Below are 12,891 nucleotides of genomic sequence, written 5' to 3'. Positions count from 1 at the left end.
CACTAACCAGTCTGTTACCTGTAGAAACACACTAACCAGTCTGTTACCTGTAGAAACACACTAACCAGTCTGTTACCTACAGAAACACACTAACCAGTATGTTACCTACAGAAACACACTAACCAGTCTGTTACCTACAGAAACACACTAACCAGTCTGTTACCTGTAGAAACACACTAACCAGTATGTTACCTGTAGAAACACACTAACCAGTCTGTTACCTACAGAAACACACTAACCAGTCTGTTACCTACAGAAACACACTAACCAGTCTGTTACCTACAGAAACACACTAACCAGTCTGTTACCTACAGAAACACACTAACCAGTCTGTTACCTACAGAAACACACTAACCAGTATGTTACCTGTAGAAACACACTAACCAGTCTGTTACCTACAGAAACACACTAACCAGTATGTTACCTGTAGAAACACACTAACCAGTATGTTACCTACAGAAACACACTAACCAGTCTGTTACCTACAGAAACACACTAACCAGTATGTTACCTACAGAAACACACTATCAATTCTGTTACCTACAGAAACACACTAACCAGTCCGTTACATGTAGAAACACACTAACATTTAATTGGGAACTTCATTTATTGTGTTACACACAAAAAATGAAGAACGACTCTTACTGAGGTTAGTGGTCAGACATCTGGTAAAACCTCTGGTCAGAGCTAAGACATGAGACCCTTGGTCAGACCTCTGACCCAGGGTAGTGGTTTCTTCCTGTCACAGCCCCATTAACCAAATCAAGGCTCAAAGGTTCAGAATAAGTTCTGTATTCAGATCCGAGCTGAACCGCCTCAGGGGCTGACTTAGTCTCTGTCGAGAGAGATAGAGTGAGGAGTGACTGAGGGGTGTGAAGTGTTTGTCTGTGGCCATGATTTACTATATTCATGAGGTCTAAAAACCATGAGCCTTCTATACTTGTGGGGTCCGACAGCTTTGTGGGGACCAAAATACTGGACCCCACTGGTTTAAATAGCTGTGTGAGGGTCATGACTTGGGTCTAGAGTTAGAATTAGGTTTAGGGTGGGGGCAGGGGTGGGGGTTAGGTATTCAGGTGTGATGGTTATGGTACACTAAGAATCATTTCCTGTCTCTGTGTCACATAAGTTTCACCTTAGCTCCAACCTCCAGACTGAAGCAGTTCCTCTAATGGCCACTAGAGTGAAGAACAGTGAGTCAGTCCCCATAGACTCCCATGTTAAAATGTCCAACTTTTCAGAAGAAATAAACATGTTTACAGCCTGGTACAAACACTGTTTTGGTCTCTAGAGCTAATTTACTCCTTCATGATACCTGTTTATATAACTCACCTGTTTACATTCTATTAAGGACTACAGTTATGGAGAACTGAGGGCGTGGCCTCTTTGAGTGACAGGTGGGTGAGTGTATGCACCGAAATCTCAGCTCCACCCACACCACACCTCTTTGACCATTTGTGGATTTGCTGGGAGTTAGGGGCGGACTCAGACACTGCCAACTGACGCACTGCTGCAAACGTCAACCAACCAGATAAAAAAGAAATTTAAATATGTGAAACCAGGAATTAAAAGTCAAACCTGAAATCAAACTTTACTTTTATATTACTAAATAATTTTATTATTACTATTATTATTATTATTATTATTATTTAACTGTTTTGTGTGTTATGCTGATCAGATATTAAGATAGCATGTGTGTGTGTGTGTGTGTGTGTGTACCCCAGGTTGAGGTGTTTCAGCTTCTGCAGGCTGCTGATCTGGGTCGGCAGCTCCTCGATCTGGTTGTTGAACATGTTGAGAACCTCCAGGTTCTTCAGCTCAGAGATGTTAGCGGGAACCGCTGCAACACGAATCACATGCACATTAGACACACACACTTCTCCACACTTCTCATCTCTGAATCACAGTGAGTGTTAGCGCCCATCAACAGCCCCAGTTCCAGACAACCAGCTCAAGTTAATTAGCTGCTCTGACAAACCTGTAATTAATAACATCATTAGCTGCTTCTACATGTTTCAGTTTGAACAGCACACAGAGCAGTTTCTCTGTCCACCATCTACAGTTTGACTCCCTGTGGTCTGTGGCCACAGAGTACCACACTGATCAATGGGCTGATACAGGAAGCAGGAAGTTTATTGGATTATCAGGCTGATCAATGGAAGAAGAGACACAGCAGAGAGAGAGGAAACCAGGCCCTGACCTGAATCCTGCCACGAGGATCAGTGCTGGAGAGCTGAGGTCTGAGCATACTGATACTGTATCAGCTGGACCTGTGTGTGTGTATGTGTATGTGTGTGTGTGTATACATAAAATACATACAGTACAAATTTAAACACTGTGCTACTGAGGGGAGGACTGCCATGAAAAGTAAGAGAAAGCTCAGGAAGTCAGGTCAGTCAGAAGACAGAAGACACACAGACAGTTACAGACGGTCTGTGGTGTGTCAGTCTCTACAGACTGTCTCTCTCTTTGACTTTGTTTCATTTGTCCTCTCTGTCTCTGAGGAACACACATCTGAGCCCATATTCACAAAGCATCTTACGGCTTAACTCGCTGATTTAGGAGAAACTCCTATAAATAATGGGCGTCATGGGAGTCAGTCCTAACTTTAGGACTATTCTTCTGACTAAGAATAATTCACAAAGCCACTTAGTGCTAGAAGTAGCTCCTCAGTCTGGGAGAGGTGAGCAGCAGTGGAGAGGACTCCTAACTCACTAAGACCAAATCACAAAGAATCTTAAAGAGCTGCCGTCACTCCACATGGGAGTTTTCTGGAAACATTACATGATGCTGAATCACTGAAAAGATACGACTCAGTCAGAGGGAATAATGATCGCTGTGGAGTTTGTGATGATGTAATAACATCTCCTACTGAAACAACCAGATCAATGGAAATTAGGTGATTGGCAACGCTGCGTTAGAGAAAAGCCGATCAATTCACCAAACAATAAATGCACTCTGACATCACAGGACAGTTCATACGACTTCCTTTAGATGTTCAACAACTACAGAGAAATACAGCAGCTTCATGGTCGGTCTACCTGCTGTGATCAGAGCCAGAGATGGAACATATGGAAAAATGATTGCACCTCCAAAGGAGGAGGAAGGATTTGTAAACAGGAAAACAAAACACCATCAACACACAGGTTGTATTGGATGCTTCCTTTACAGTAGACATTGTTGTACAGTGTCCAGGACAGCTACATTACAACAGGTACAGCTACAACAGGCTGTGGCTAATAGGCTGCCAGTTAGCTTTAGTTAGCTCGGCTAGGACAGGTGAATGTTTTCATGACTTAGGAGAACTCTTACTGGTAACATAAAATGCTTTGTGAATACGGGCCCTGGTCTTCAGGTGGACAAACCTACAGTTTAATGAAGAGTGTGTCAGTGTGATTAGCAGGGTGTATGTGGTGTGTTTGAGGACAGTCCTGCAGCTCTTCGTGACGACAGTGATATTCAGTGCTGGTGTGTGATGGGGAACAGCCACCTTCACCACCTGTGACAGTGTCTCTCCCCGGCTGACAGCTGTAGAGCGGGGACTCCATGGCAACCAGCAGCAGAGCTGTGAGCGTCCTCACCTTTCACCTGACTTTCAGACGTTTGGGGTAGACGTCTGTCTACCTTTGGTTTTACCGGTTTCTGACTCCTGATGTTATTGGACTTGATGTTAGGAGTTGTTGACCTGTCTCCCCCCAGCTGTGTGTAAGGGGAGGGGCTAAGACACACACACGTTAAACAGGAAGCAGAGGGGCTGAGACCAGTGCAGGTTAACGAGTCAATAACATAAATATAATATTCAGGTTTTTTAGTTTTTTCTTTAGGGGCAAGGTCCTGATGATTCACATCATCTTAATACTTAATACTCCTGCAGAGACCCCTCCCATCAGGATAAAGGCGATCACTTACAACAACTTTGTATTGATCTGCAGTAGGGGGACAAGTGGACCCAGCAGACCATGGCAGTAAAAAGCCCCCCCACAGCAGAACAGAGCCACCAGATCAGTTCACCTTACCGCTCTGGGGTTCAGACGTGTAGCATTCTCTAGGTGTAGACCACATGAGCTCACCCACCTGTGGAGACCAGAGCTGTAGACTAGGTCTACAGGGGAGGGCAGCTGTTCCTGAGCAGCCTGCAGGGGGGACTATCATGTTCTCCTCACTTCTGTCTGATGTTGGTTATAAATATCTCAGCAGAGAGAAGTGTTTGTAATCTTTTCATCATTTTCACATTCCACACAAGCTCTGATTTCCTGGAAAATAAGGAAACTGACCTCACTGACATGATATTCTAATCATGTCGTTTACAACACATTTTATAATTAATAACAATTAGTCTTCAGGGTCAATATTCACATGGTTTTATTACACTGATCAAACACATGTTGCTGTGTGTGTTGATGGATCTGTGGCGACCTCTGCTGGAGCAAAACACCATGACATCATTTAACTCCAATCAGCTGTTTCTGTTTACACACTTCCTGTTCCACAGGAAATACAGAGGCTATGACAGAAGACCTGAGCTACCATATTTACAACAGACTGGATCTCAGTGTCTCAGTGCACCTGGCACAGGGGGTGAAACATCAGTCATGTGTCACCTGGTGTTTGTATGAGGATGTTCTGCAGATCCAGGATGGACCCTGATAGATCAACAGGGACAACATAAGAATCCCAGTGGGACTCTCTGATGTGGCTGCAGGGCCAGACTGTCTAACCATGAGTTCTCTGCTGGTCCCCCCAGACTCCAGAGACTAGACAGGGGTTATGGTCTCCCCTCATCTACCAGCCAGCTCCAAATTTAGATCACATGATGAGATGCAAAAGACATACAGGCTGTGTCCGAAATCAGTCCCTCCTCCCTCTATAGTCACTATGTAAGGAGTTTGCCATTTTGTAGTGCTGTATAGTGTAAATAATGTATAGTGAAAATTATTATACCCTATATAGTGGACTCATAGTATCCCACAATGCATTGTGAAAAGTAGTGTACAACTGATGGTCACTAACCAAACAATATATACCATCATGCACTGCGCTTGCGTTGAAAGACAAAACGGTGCGGAGAAAATTACCCGAGGGCCTGAAAGTGTTTTTTCATGTTACCGATGAGCTCAGTGTGTCGTCCTCTGCCTGGGGAGTGAGGGGGGAGGAATGATTTCATACACAACCACAGACTCCTCCTGCTGTTGAGCTGGTGTAGAGAGAGCAGAGGATGATGGGAGTTTCTTACCTGTCAGCTTGTTGTGGCTGAGGACCAGCTGAGTGATGTTGGACAGAGTGACTGAAACGACAGGAAACAGTTTGGTGTTATTACCTGCAGGTCTGGTTAAAGATGCAGTAAACAAACCAAAGATCCTCTATACAGAAGACACCGCATTATAGGCAGCGCCAATGGTATGAAATGGGTCACAGTTCCGGTCACTTAAGTGGGTGTTGTCCCCCAACCCCTCCCACAAGCGAAGGCAACTGACATAAAATGTGACAGTAACTAATATTAAAATCAATCCTTGTCTAGACTTATCTGTCTTTTCTTTCCCAAAGGGTGCAGAGAGGTATGTTTTTCTGGTTATTACAGCCTGTTGCTGCACAAAGCTCTGGCATTTTTAACACTAATTTATGGATTACTTGTCCTTGCCAAAAGAATACAACAATGGACGACACAACGGATACAGTACAAATTTGCACCTTTTTTGCCACTGTTTTTAATCTACTTACGACATCTGATCAGCCCAGTACAAAGTAATGTCCGTTTAATAGGCTATTACTCTGTTTTAGCAGTTGTTAAGCAAAGAAACAAGATGTATTTAAGTTTTTAAAGTTTAATCCATGGTTTCACATATAAGTTAATCAATCCAAAAATAACTCTGGTCCATCTAAACATCTGGTTATCGGTTGGCAAACATTGTCGGTAATTGGCAGATCTCGCGAGAGTATGGCACTGAGACAGAGGCAGGTCTCCAATAAAGTAAATTTTCTCCTGATCTGTTGAAATGTCATTTTGATGTCAGAATGTTCTGAAGACGTGTGGCTTGTGTAAAATGGATCCAATATCTATTTCGGTGACTATAGAGTGAAATAATCTGTGATAATCTGTGATCTCGTTCACTTCGCCCATTGGAATGAATAAACTCAGACCTGCTGCTGGTCTCCTAAAGGGGCGTGGAGGTGGGGAAACCCACGTCACACAGATACAGGAAATAATCGGAAATGAAGTGTCTTGTTTCTCTACTGTCTCTGATAACACACTGACACAGTGGTGACGTCACCAATACATTGATAGAGTTTACATGTTTCTGTGGTGACGTCATCAACCCCTCAGACTTACACAATCCCGGGATGTCCAGCATGTTAGAAATGCCTCTGTCACACATCTCCACCTCGGGCAGGTTCTTGTCCCGACTCTCCTCCACAATCTTCTTCAGAGACTTGGACATCTTGTGAGGACACGGAGCTCAGCACAGCGGGAGTTAGAAAAGTCGTTAACGCTCTATGACGTGACACAGCGACAACCACCGAGCAGCGTCCAGCTACCGGACAAACCGAGACAGAATTAAAGAGCTTTTCCGTCTGTAAACGGACGAAAAGAGCGAAATGTTCAGTTTTTTAATTCCACACGGATCCTCCGCTTCAAGCTCACACCCTACCGGAAGTTTATGTGAGAGACACTCTTCCATATTAGGATACTTCCGGTTCCTCGATGTGTTCAGCTCCACCTCCGAGACAACGTCACAAAAAGCCAAGATCTCTCTAGAGTTACAGTGTAAATACAAATAAAGTTGTTTCAATCTAAACTCACTTTGTGCTGCATGTTTCTTGTTTTCGCGCTTCTCAGTTGCTCCGGGTTACGGTAAATGTAAACGTTCAAGGGGCGGGGTTTCCGCGTGGTGTGGCTCCGCTGCTCTTCTATTGGTCTGATACACTGTCAATCATATCTCTCTAGAAACCGTGGGGTGTGACCACAGTGTGTGGTGTTCTTTTTTTTAAAAAACAACTTTAACAATATAAGTAAATTAAGATGAGTAAAAAACATAATAAAATAAACATAAGCAAATAAACATAAGTCAATAAACATGAGTAAAAGACATGGTGTTGTTGTGCTGCAGCTTCCTCTCTACATTCTTTTTGTAGTCCTCCTTCACCTGCTTTAATCTCCTCTTCAGCTCATGTTGCACACACCTGAGCTTCTCCCTCCTGGTTGAGGAGGGTCTTGATGTAACTGGTGATCCAGGTGTACAGTCCTTGCTGGTATTACAGTGTCCATACAGAGGTTTATATATTCCGTGGTACATTCAACCATTCTATAAAGGTCAGAGTCCTTGCTTTTATCATTTTCCTGTGACTCCATCAGGACATTCTAATCTGTGCACTCAAAACAGTCTTTTAGACACTCACTGGACTCCGGGGTACACAGGGCTTGTAGGAAGGCTGAAGAAAAAACAGATTATGATCTGATCTGCCAAGTGATGGTTGAGCTGAAGCAGTGTAGGCCTCCTTGACATTTGCATACAACATCCAGTGTCTTATTTTCCCTTGTGGGACAGTCAACATACTGAGGGAAGCCAATCAGGTGAGAGTGAAATGGTTAAAATCCCAAGATACTGTAATGAATGCATCAGGCTTCTGGGTCTGTACTCTTACAACAGCTTTGTGAATGATGTCACATGCGACTGCAGGCTCTGCTCGTGGTTGAAGTTAAACAACAATGGCAATGATGTGAGAGAACTCTGTACATAGTACAGTCTAAGACCAACTGCCAACAGTTCAATATCCTGACAGCAGATCATCTCCTTCACTGTGATGTGATCTATTGTTCACAAGCAGAACCAGTCCTCCACCTTTATTCTTCCCACTTGCTCTTGCATCTCTGTCCGTTCGTACTGCAGTGAAGCCGGGTAAATCGGTCAGGAGTATTGTCATTTAACCAGTTCTCCTTTAAACTCATGATATGCTTGCTGCCTCCAGTTCATCACACTTGTTAGCCAGGGAGTTGACATTTCCCATGAGGATCGATGGTAGAAAAGGCTTATATCTCCATCTCCTAGCTTTTAGCTTAGCCGCGGCTCTGCATCCACGGTATGGCTTCTTCAGCTCAGCCGGTATGGGATGTTTAACTCCATATCCTGTTCTTCCTTTGTGTACATTATATATATATATATATATATATGAGTAAATAAACATGAGTAGATAGACATAAGTAAATAAACATGAGTAGATAGACATAAGTAAATAAACATGAGTAAATGAGCACGAGTATTTACAGGAAATCTGTGATAGGGACCAGGACCTGATCTCTTTCAGGACTAATACAGAGATTTGAGTCCAAACGATACTTGAACGAGTACAGGAATAAAACACATGACAAAAAGAGTCGACCTCATAAAGGAGACACACCAGGCCTAAAATTGTAAAATGTGCACAAACAATCTGTTAAAATCAGTCCAAACATTACAGCTGATTATAGGACACGTCACATGGACGAGAGGAGACAGACAGTGTGCATTTACCACACAGACATCAGGGATTTGGCAAGAAATAAATAACATTTATTGGAAAACATCAGTTCATTAAAACCACAGTGATAAAGTTCCATAATTCCATCACTGACTGTCGCTGATCCATTACAGATGAATTGTGTGTTTTCTCCAGCACCAGCAGAGGGCAGTGTTTGATCAGACAGCTACAGCCTGAGCTTCAGCGCTCTGATGAGACAACAACACTTTCCTGTTTCTTCCATAGCATCAATGTAAAATCAGCTGTAAGCAGTTTGTCCTGTTGGTTTTTGTTGCTTTGTTTTCTTCAGATGAGAGAAGTTCAGTTACCTTCATATAGACAGACTCTCCTGTAAGAAGACCATAAACCAGTCTGAGTTTACACTTTATTTTATTTTATATGACTTTTATAATAATAATAATAATAATTATTATTATTATTATTATTATTCGCATTTTTTTGTTGTTGTTATTGTTATTTCAGAAAGTCCTTGTGGAACAGAGTCGAGACATACTGACAGACAAAATACAGCACAGACCTTCAGTTCAGGCCTTTATCATCCCAGGGACAAAGTCACTGGTCCATCTTTGTAATAATAATAATCTTTATTTGTCAACCAGTTTTCAAATATGAAGTAACAAAATAAAATATTCCATCAAGGCAGATAAAGGAGAATCCTGTTTTATTTTAAGTCTCACTAATATAAGTCAGAGTTCTGCTCCATCACTGTGCCTTATAGGATTCCCTGCTCAGTAACCATGGTAACTGATACTGCTGAACTAGCCTGCTCTATAGCATGCTAACTGTCAAGCTTACAGTAACTCACTGTTTTTGCTTCACTTTCTTCATGTCCATGTTCATAAACTAGGGTCGACCCCCTCTCAAAGGAGAGAATATTCCTTAGCTTGTAAAAACAAGTTTTCTTTGAATGTGCAGCTTTATGTTTATGAATTATACAGGATAGATTAATATGGTTATTTATGTAGAGGTTTTAAATTGTGCATTGTCATATTAATAATGTAGGCTATTAATCATATTTATGATTTATTAAATAAATAACTATCTTAACCTTCAGCAACCTCGTTTTACTTGACATTAGATAGATAGATAGATAGATAGATAGATAGATAGATAGATAGATAGATAGATAGATAGATAGATAGATAGATAGATAGAGTAGTCCAGTCCACCACTGACGGATGAAACAGGTGCAACATTTCACTACAGACATCAAACGACCTGAGGAAAAAGAGTCGGCTATGCCCCTTCCGTTAGATGACATCCGTGTTCAGGGCCCAGTCCAGTTTACTGTAATAATTACATTAATCACGTATTATACAGGTCAGGTGGTGACCCTAATCAGCAGGGTTTGCTCCTCTGCTGAGAAGAAGACGGCTCTTCTTTTCTTTCTGTGGCATCATCTTCTTTTCCACAATCAACAGGTGTGGGCTAATCCAAGCTTGGTTTGAGTTGACGTTGACAAACCTCAGCTAAATCTTGTTAAAGGAACGGCTTGAGCCTGAGGTGAAAGTTGACATTAATTCTAACTTTTCAAGTAAGCGCAGAGGGATGTTGATGGAATACCCCCCAACCCCCCTAACCCCCCTGTTCCAGTCAGTCTGCACGACTGGTCTTTTATCTGACAACACTGAAACTGTCAGCTTCTTCCAAACATCACCTGTCTGATGAGGAAGATGAAGATGAAGATGTAGATGTTGGACCAGTGCAGACCTGGTACGATCCAGTACTCCTTCATGTTCATTGATTTAAAATTCAGAGCGCCTGAAACTAAAACAGTCTCCGTGTTAGAGGAGATGAAGCAGCTCATTCAGATAAAGAGGATGTAAGTTTATTTCTTTTTTTAAGTATATTTTTTGGGCTTTTTATGCCTTTAATGGACAGTATAGTGGAGAGTGACAGGAAACGGGGAATGACATGCAGCGAAAGGCCGTTCGATTCGGGATTCGAACCGGGGCCGACTGCAGCGAGGACTGTAGCCTCTACACATGGGGCGCCTGCTTAGACCACTACGCTACAAAACACCCCGAGGATGTAAGTTTATTTCTGATGCTGAACTATTTTGGATTTTATTATATTCATGCTTTTTCTTCTGACTGCCACAGCAGCCTGAACGAACCAGAGAAATGTGTCTCTCTTTGTGGGCAGAAAATACACTTTGTGAAGCTGGAGCTGTGACACTTTGACCTCTGAGTGTCAGCTGGATGTTTAATGGGCGTAGAGTACAGTCACGCTGGAACAAGTGACAGGAGAAGACAAATGGCATTATCTTCTGAGAGAGCCTGAGGTCTTATTGATGAGAGCTGAGCTGCTCCATGAAGAGCAGAGAGGTCACATATACAGACGTTCATATGGAGACTGACTACAGCTGTTAAAGGTAGAGACACAGTGTCTCCTCCTCAGGGTCAAACATGAGGTGAACCAGTGTCATAAAAACATTTACGTTTCTGCATTAATTTACTCGTCAATTTAATTGTGATGAGCTGCAGCTGGAAGTTTGACTCTCATGCAGGAGCTTCATGTCACCTGTAAATAAACTGTAAATGCGGAATGTGGATGTCAAACTTGCCTCCTGTACATTAAGATGAAGTGAATTCCTCACATGTTCCAACATATTACAGGTCATGTGACACACGGTGTGATTTACACTTAGGGCCTCCAGGAAATAGTCATATCCCTGCATTCTAAATACTCTGACTCAGCCTAGTGTGACCAAGTTTAGCTTGAAGCAGTGTAGGTGGTCACTGACTGTCACGTCTGTCCCTCAGGGCAAACATAGCCCCCACACACCTGTACACCTGTGGACCTGAATCAACTGATACCAGCTGCTATTCACACACTCCCTGTTCAGGCTGAACTGCAGCACAGCAGCTTCAGGGCATCAGGGTGTCAAAGAGTCAGGGCGTCCACACGTCTGTTCATTTTCCAGAGTCACAGGTTTCACCTGTTTTATGAGCATTTTCAATTTGTGCATTAGAATCAGATCAGAAAAGCAAAATGTGACAAAGTGCACTAGAAAGAAATGAAGGAATCAATCATGACGTATATGAAGCATGTGACTGAAACGAATGAGGAGACAGAAACTCACAGTGCACTAACACAGACCTGTGCTGAGATGAACACGTCCATCACTAACACACAGTTAATCAGTTTTATAGAATGAAATCCACTCACTCAAACAACATCCACTTTACAGAGTGAGTCTGATCCAGCTCTTTAAAACACTGACATAGAAAACGGATTCACAGGGTGTCAGACATTTACTTCGATGTAGACTGGACAATGAAACAACCAGGACATGGTCCAAGTGCCACTGCAGTTAAATATAACATGTAAACTGCTGCACAGACAAACTTCTACATATAGATAGTTAATTTAATACTCACAACAGTAGTACGACAGTAAATCCGTCACACTACAGGATTTGAGTCTCAGTTCAGGAGGACAGTCAGACCTAAAATCTGCCTGGTATTCCTCTAGTCTTAACCAGTTTCACTGAACACACTAGACTAGACTGTAGAGGCACGAAGGCCTGTTTCTTTTTTAGAAGAGGCAGAATGAAAAACCATGTGTGACTCTCCTTTGGATGATGCAGCAGGAAATGTCTAGAAGAAGTTGGGTTTTTATGGACAGAATTTTCCAGACAGTCCTGCTCACACTAGTTTCCCTCCTCTGCTGCCAACCAGTGAGTAGCAGACTGGATCTACAGACTCCAATGGCCATTCCCCTTCTTATAGCAGAAAGGGTGGGGGAAGGTGTGGTTCAATGGTAATGATTATTTTTTATATTATTAATTACTGTTATATGGACAGTCTCATGAACTGCTCTATAATGTGTTAGTTATTGTGATGTAGAGAAGAGCTATGAGACAAGACTACGGGGACCAGGATGTGCTTGAGTGTGGGGACACGGCGGAGGGGAGAATGTATCTTCGGCTATAAGACTGTAGTGGATGGGTGAAACCGGAAGGAGGCAGTAGAGCTACATAATGGACGTCAACTGCTGTAAAACCCCCGAAGAAGAAGAAGAAGGAAAAAGGCGGAAGTACGGACGGACGGACGGACGGACGGACGACAATAATGTGCCATGGAGTGTGTCCGGGTGCTGGAGCTCTACAGTGGGATAGGAGGGATGCATTATGCGCTGAAGGGTGAGCTGCTCGTTAGATACTGACCGTAGTTTGCTTTATTTTATTGGACCAACTGACAAAATTCTTTTTTTGGAGCAGAGAACCGAGCCACATACTCAGCAGTCACACTGGTGTTTCGTATCAGTGTGTTTCCATGTGAACCAGTGACTTCCTGTCCACTCACGGTGCCGCCACCAAAACCCGTCTGCCGAACTTTATTCTCGTGGTGTGTCCAGAACATGGTCCAGAAA

At 42.8% G+C, this 12,891-nt stretch overlaps 2 protein-coding genes across 5 annotated transcripts in view; one reads left to right on the top strand and one right to left on the bottom strand.

Annotated features, from left to right (window-relative positions):
* Positions 1–6,666, bottom strand: part of rsu1 (Ras suppressor protein 1) — a 22,668-nt gene extending 16,002 nt beyond the window's left edge. The window contains exons 1-3 of one of the 2 annotated variants that reach the window (XM_023426098.2): positions 6,329–6,666; positions 5,234–5,284; positions 1,720–1,840 (exon numbers count right to left, since the gene is read on the bottom strand). In XM_023426098.2, the coding sequence (XP_023281866.1) occupies positions 1,720–1,840; positions 5,234–5,284; positions 6,329–6,437 (281 nt within the window). In that variant the 5' untranslated portion in view covers positions 6,438–6,666. The remainder of the gene's footprint in view (positions 1–1,719; positions 1,841–5,233; positions 5,285–6,328) is intronic. The other variant, XM_023426099.2, reaches the window with a different exon arrangement.
* Positions 6,667–12,543: 5,877 nt separating this feature from the next.
* trdmt1 (tRNA aspartic acid methyltransferase 1) overlaps positions 12,544–12,891 on the top strand; it is a 7,095-nt gene continuing 6,747 nt past the window's right edge. For all 3 annotated transcript variants that reach the window (XM_023426092.2, XM_023426084.2, XM_023426081.2), the window contains exon 1: positions 12,544–12,661. In XM_023426092.2, coding sequence (XP_023281860.1) covers positions 12,598–12,661 — 64 coding nt within the window. In that variant the 5' untranslated portion in view covers positions 12,544–12,597. The remainder of the gene's footprint in view (positions 12,662–12,891) is intronic.

The sequence above is a fragment of the Seriola lalandi genome, unplaced genomic scaffold, assembly GCF_002814215.2.
Source record: "Seriola lalandi dorsalis isolate HSWRI2012SDOR001 ecotype SW California unplaced genomic scaffold, Sedor1 jcf7180002054808, whole genome shotgun sequence".
NCBI classification, from domain to species: domain Eukaryota; kingdom Metazoa; phylum Chordata; class Actinopteri; order Carangiformes; family Carangidae; genus Seriola; species Seriola lalandi.
The sequence above is the reverse complement of the archived record's forward strand: the minus strand, read 5'-3'. Positions and strand labels throughout refer to the sequence as shown.